At 41.3% G+C, this 7233-nt stretch overlaps 1 protein-coding gene across 1 annotated transcript; it reads left to right on the plus strand.

The window, feature by feature from the left end:
- The first annotated feature begins 1024 nt into the window (after nt 1–1024).
- On the plus strand, nt 1025–1558 carry LOC143277334 (uncharacterized). The gene has a single exon (XM_076582124.1). It carries the CDS (start codon nt 1025–1027, stop codon nt 1556–1558), a length of 534 nt encoding a protein of 177 aa, XP_076438239.1.
- The last annotated feature ends 5675 nt before the right edge of the window (nt 1559–7233 follow it).

The raw sequence follows: 7233 nt of genomic DNA on the forward strand, positions 1-7233 counted from the left end.
GTGTGTGTGTGTGTGTGTGTGTGTTATCGTAAAGCGGGTAGTGCTACGCAGGTATACGCTATATGCATGTTCTTTACTACTAAAAATTATTATAGGCCTAGACTATATGTGTATATTCACCACAGCATTGTATGAGCAGCCTACGTATGCTTGTGCTGAATTAAGACGTGGGTGTCCAAATCACCTTGTAATGAACAGACAATGATTCAATGAGAAGAAGAAAAAAACAGGAAGTTTTCATATTCCCCAATGACCAAATGAGGACTTTGGTGGTTGTATGTTACTTGACCTGTCAGCATGGAATTGTTATGGGGGAGGGGTGTGTGTGAAAGAAGACAGTTTTGTGTTGTTTTATGCAGAACCTTTGAACGACAACATCCATAGTTTTATTTAAGAATGATACGTGTTGTGACCGGTGTTGATGTATTTCGAATTTTCTTTCACCAATATCTTTGTTAGTTGTTCTTGCACGCTGGAGAAATGGAACTTTCGTCTCCAAATAAAACTGCTTCGTCCATTTTGCGTGAAACTGTTCTTTCTTCTGCTGCATCGTTTATTCTCTCTCTCTCTCTCTCTCTCTCTCTCTCTCTCTCTCTCTCTCTCTCTCTCTCTCTCTCACGCACACACACACACACATACACAATGTGTATGCGGGGGTGGGGGGGAGGGGGGTGTCACTGCGTTCGAACAAGTCCATATACGCAACACCACACCATATATTTTCAACTTTCGTTTTCTGCGCGAGAAATATAGCTAACACCAATAAAACATCTGTGTCATCATCGATTTTAAGGAGGCATTTGACCGAATGTGGCATGATGCACTGTGGACAACCGTGAGGAAATACAATGTGGGCCAAAAGCTGATCAACACCATCGGATAGTGGGTACGCAAGAGCCAGGAGCCAATAGTGCAGTCCTCGTTTAAGGAACTGTTGGCAACTGATGGTTCCACGTGTCAGTTGGGGTCCGTCAAGGATTTCTACTATCTCCTAAACTCTTCGACACTCTTCCCGCAATGTATAATGACTGATGACCTGGATGGACATCCTGGCACTATCAACATCGGAGGGCGTACCATCACCAATTTCCGATTTGCTGATATTGCTGAGCTGGCAGGCAGTGAGAAAAAACTAGCGAAACTGGTGGATCGCTTGGACGAAACATCAATCAAGTACAGAATGAAGATCAGCGCCGAGAAGACGAAACTCATGACAAACAGCAAAGACCCAATCAAGACCAAGAACAGTGTCAGCAGTCAACAGCTGGAAACAGTGAGACAGTTTCAGTACCTTGGTGCCATCATCAGTGGATGGGTCCAAGGCCGAAATACTGAGCTGCGCTGCAACAGCACTGGGAAGACTGGAGCCCATATGGAGAGACGAGAACGCCCAGTCTCAGAACAAATCCGAAGTTACCACATGCACTGGTTCTATTGTCTTGTACACACGCGAGTCCTGGACTCTTACAGCAGAACTTCAGAGAAGGGTCCAAACAGTGGAAATGAGATGCCTCAGGAGACTCGTTGGCATCTCCTACAAAGACCACATAACAAATGAAGAAGTAAGTAAAACCACCAGACAGCACATTAATCGCATGAAGATTTCCTGACCACGAAGGAAAAAGGAAAATGAAATGGTATGGCCACATGACAAGATTCCATGGGCTCTTTAAGACCATACTTCAGAGAACAGTGAAGGGGGAAAGGAGATGAGGCAGACAGTGAAAGAAGTGGGCAGACAATGTCACTGAGTCGGCAGAGAGAGAGGAGCTTTTCCGAAACTCAGGCCCTACTCCCACTCCAGTGTAGCGCCCTCCACGGCCAAACCAGGCTTCGGGACCAGTGAGCAGTGACAGTGACTATCTCATCTCGAGAAATTTACAGTATGAAACATTCGAGATAAAAGTGCGATATATACCCCTCGCCAAAGAACTGACTTTTATTTGCCACCAACGGGCCATCAGCACATTGAGAGCTGTATGAGCAATGGTTTCTCCACTGCAATGAGAATTCATGCACAGTCTAGTCTTTTGCGGGGAACTGTAGCTCACAAACTAGGACGCAATATTGCATTGGCTCTAAGTGCTGCACCCTTTGGGGCTAGTTGGCCACTGGTGACCATCCCAATGGCTACTGTCCTAAAGCCCACGGCCGAGAGAGTGGGGTTGTAACTTGGGCAAGACACTCCACGATTATGATATCCTAGCCCATATAGTTAGGACAACAGTAGCCTCCTCTGCTGTTTTTGATGGTCAAAGTCGGACACGACTATCATACACTCATGTATTTGGGATCGTAAATCATGGAATCAAACCCTTAATCATAGAAAATTCTACATATATTCTGTCTATTCAAAGACAGCACACTACATGCATTCATTTGACTTTATTTCACAGATTATGTTTTTGTATCCATTAGGCACATATTTGGAAGTGCTGCATGTCTTGGTATTTATTTGCGTGTAAAACAACGGAACCGTTACATGTCATAGGATCAAAACAAACATTCTGTTTCACTCTCTCACTTTAGTCACTCTACTGCACAGACCCAGTCTCAAAACGGTTTTCCTTTTCCATTCCATTATCAGGTAATTATGGACTGAGAGAGAGAGATAATGACAATGATAATGACAATGATTATAATGGATACTTACACAGCACACTATCCAGAAATTTTTCAGGTGCTTTACAAAACACATTTTGTTACATAAAACATTACATCAGTGTTACGTATAAACACCAAAATGTGATTAGCAAACTACACACACACACACACACACACACACACACACACACACACACACACACACACACACACACACACACACACAAATAAAAGAAAAAAAACAAAACACACACACACACACAAATAAAATAAACACACACACACACACAAACACACTTTCACACACACACACACACACACACACACACACACACACACACACACACACACACTGCATACATACATTTAAACATATATTCAAGCATGCCCATGTACATACCAGCTGCCCTCCACACACACACACACATACACACACACACACACACACACACACACACACACACACACACACACACACACACACGCGTGTCCGCACATTCTCGGACAGGCGTTACACATTGTTTCGGACTTCAGTGCAATGTTCGTTTCGAGAACAGCACAGACTTGTTTTTTCCCCTCGTTGCAATACATGCACAGTCCGAAGCTTGGGGAGGAGGGCAATTATCCCTGTTTTTCTGATTTTCAAAAGAACCTATAAAATATTGAAGCTTTTACTTCTTTCTTTCTTTATTCTTTTTTATCTTGCAGGAAAGTTTGTATCGTAGCCTTTGAGACTGACGGCTTGTTTACACTTACACTCGGTTATTTTTCTGTGTTTATAAAAATTAATCATAAAAAAATCATCATGTTGGAAAGTTTGTATCGTAGCCTTTGAGACTGACGGCTTGTTTACACTTACACTCGGTTATTTTTCTGTGTTTATAAAAATTAATCATAAAAAAATCATCATGTTGACGAACGCGTAACCATGGAGCACTACGTGCTTTACAACGGTAGAATGGGTTTTTTCACATTAAAAAAAAAAAAAAAAAATCAATACATACCATAACGAGAGACAAAGTTTTCAGTTTCATGGCTCACTTGGTTCCTGCTCTGCTGTGCAACAAAACAGGAAACAAGCGCCGGAGATGGTTGGGCTGGATGGGTGGGTGGGGCCGGTGGGGCAGGGGAGGGTGAGGGGGGAGGGTGGAGGTGAGGGGCATCTGTCTTAGTGATATGAGTAGCAAAATGTTTAGTACAATAATGAACAACAGAATACAAGAATGGGTACAAGAAAATTATATTGCAGGATACCCACCAATCAGGCTCTAAGAAAGGATATTCAACAATAAATCATATGTATGCTCTTTTGACATTGGTGCAAAAGCAATTTTCTTATAATCGTAGACTTCATGTAGCCTATACTGATTTCAAGAAAGCCTTTGACTCCATAAACAGACATCTGCTGTGGCCAATATTGTTTTAAAAAAAAATAGGAGGTAAAATGTATAAGTGTATTCGGAGTATCTATGATACCGTAAAGTGCAGAGTTAGATGTGCTCAGGTGACAGATTATGTAGCCTGTACAGCTGGAGTAAAACAAGGCGATGCGTGCAGTCCAGTGTTTTTCACCCTTTTCATCAATGAACCGGCGATTGATGTTATTAATAACGGAAAACATGGTGCCACTTTTTCTTTTGATGCATTTGACTTATATATTTTGTTATTGACAGATGACGTCGTGCGTTTGTCAGAAACGGTTTTTGGTCTACAGACAGCTGAATAACGCACATTGACAGAAGGACGAGGGACAGAGAGAGACAGACAGAGAGCGACAGAAAAAACAATGAATGAACAATGAATGAATGAACAATGAACAAATGTTTTATTGAGGGGAAAAATGGGTAAGCTGAAAGCTTCTTTACACCATGCCCTCACTCACACACAAACACACACACACGCACAAAAGAAGAAAAAGAAAAAAATCGGTACGGACACTGTAGACAGTAACAACAACAACAACAACAACAACAACAACAAAAGTTAAACACAAAACATACAAAATAACATGGAATATAACTCAGTCACACACACACGCACACACATACGCGCGCGCGTACATACGCACCAGCTTACGCACGCATGCATACACGGGCTAATATACACTAATACTTCTGAGCTCTATCCCCTGTTCACACATTGTCAGAGAGCAAACGAAAACTGTTGTGTAGAAGCTCTCACAAAAAGCTCAAACAAAATATGGCATACAAGAATTGTTTATAATTGTTCCATTAGGTATTTTTGGTACTCTGTTTTGAATGATACTAAGGTAGATCTATTTTTTAGATAGTCGGGAATTTCATTCCATAGTTTACCACCAGAATACATGAGAAATGACATGAAAAGTTAGTTCTCGGACGAGGGATAGAAATGGTATTTTTTTCATGAAATTTCCTCTGGGGGTAGGATGATGCTAATTTCTTTTTAATTTTGTACATAAAACGCCTTTATTAAAGATACATTTGAGATGGAAAGGATGAATATTTAGTTCTTTGTAGTCATTAGTATGGACAGAAGATCTGAGGAGAATAATCTTGAGTGGTTTCAAGCAATTTTTGCTTGCTAAGTCCCAGCATGTTGAGGCATAGCCGATGTCAGGTTGAATGTATGCGTGAAAAAATAGTTTGCGGGTATGTTGATCAAGGAAATGTTAGGCTGACAAAAAAAAATTGATAGCTTTTTACATATAGCAGAAACATGATTAGACCCTGACAGGTTATTATCAATAGTAAGACCAAGCAATTTGTAACACCCAACTGACTGTCAAGTACCTATTGTCCGAGTAATTTGGATTTTTTGTTTGTTTGTTTTTTGTTGTTGTTTCTGGGTTTTTCTCCTTTTTTTTGGGGGGGGGGGGGGTTGTTTTTGTTTGTTTGTTTGTTTGTTGTTGGTTTTTTTGTGTTTTTGTTTGTTTGTTTGTTTGTTTGTTTTTGTTTGTTTGGTTGTTGTTGTTTTTTTGGTTGGTTGGTTTGTTTGGTGGTGTTGTTGTTTGTTTTTTTTGTTTTTTTTTGTTGTTGTTTTTTGGGGGTGGGCGGGGGTTTGGTGGTTTGTTTTTTGTTGTTGTTGTTGTTTTTTTGCTGCCCCATCATCTGTACCGTTTCGGTGGCATTACTCCCACGCCGCTCATTTAGATTCTCCCATTCACGCCACACCCGAGTTCGTCCGTCACAGTTTCAGCGTCGGCAGTCCGCAGGGAACTATCGATGTTAGATCGCCAGGAGGCCACACACCAGAGAAGACCCTGATATGCTGCTGAGTCACTTCGGTGGTGTTCAGTGGTGCCTGTTCTGATTTAACGTACTTAGGACACCACATACTAAGCCCCATACTAACGACAATAGTCGCGGGGTCAGACTGAGTGTCCCTCCCAGAGTGGAGACCGCCACCACGTCCCTCAAACAACAGCCCCCCAATGAATCTGCCGAACTCTGAAGACATTGACAGGACTCACCCCAAGCACAGAAATGAAGGGGCATCGAAACTGAGGTCACCATGAGAGCAGGGCATGAAAGGCCACAGACTTTGAGACTGTTTTCTTTATATTGATGATGATGGAGGAGGAGGAGGACGATGACGATGTTGCTATGGAGGTCCATTTTGGTTTGGGACTGCGTGACAAGGCTGTACTCTACGCTTCCTGTCATAATGATATCCCGGATTTAACCAGGCCCGAGAGATACAGACACTTGCAGCGTTAGTTAAGTAATTAGAGCAACACACCCAAAGACGCATCCTTGAAGTGGATGACACTCGACTATGTGGTCCCAGTCTCCCCATTTAAGCCCACAGCACACTCAACTCTGGGTAGGAGCCGGCCACGTGCGGAAAACCCCACCTCCGCTGGGATTTGAACCCGCGTCCTCCTAGCCGTCAGTCCGCGGCGCTAACCACTTCGCCACGGCGGCTGGTGAGTAATTTAGATTTGATGTTTTGGTGTTTCTTTCTAGTTGTCACAAGCATAAATTTTGATTTGTGTGGATGAATTGCCATGTGATTAATTTCTGTCCATTGTCAACATCACTCTGCAACTGAGTACATACAGCATCGACATTTGTGTCTTTTTTATGGAGGGTTGTGTCATCAGCGAAAAGTTCACAAGAAGATGAAACGTAAAGTGGAAGGTCATTTATATATATATATATATATATATATATATATATATATATATATATATATATATATATATATATATATATATATATGTATGTATATATTGAAAATAAAACAGGCCCCAACGCTGATCCCTGAGGAATTCTATAATTGATTGGCATAAGAGGCGATACTTTAGAATCTTGGAAGACAATTTGTTTCCTACTATTAAGAAAGGAAGATACAAGTTCGACAGATTCAGGGGATAATCCAAACATGACTAATTTTTCTTGGGATCAATAGTATCAAAAACTTTAGCAAAACAAATAAAAACAGAACCAGTAAACAAGTTGGTGTTTATGTTTAAATGCCATTCTTCTACGAGATTGTTAGTGCGGAGTGACAGGAATGATTTTTTTCTAAAGCCACTTTGGTTGAGATGAAATAAATCATATCTGCTTAAATGTGCTTGAAGATTAAGTTTAATATGTTTTTCGAGGGGTTTGGATAATGTGGGTGATATTGATATAGGTCTATAGT

This window comes from Babylonia areolata, chromosome 2 (assembly GCF_041734735.1).
Source record: "Babylonia areolata isolate BAREFJ2019XMU chromosome 2, ASM4173473v1, whole genome shotgun sequence".
NCBI lineage: Eukaryota > Metazoa > Mollusca > Gastropoda > Neogastropoda > Buccinidae > Babylonia > Babylonia areolata.

Coding starts and splice junctions, on each gene's coding strand:
- LOC143277334 (XM_076582124.1), top strand. CDS start 1,025: ATGACTGATGACCTGGATGGACATCCTGGCACTATCAACATCGGAGGG.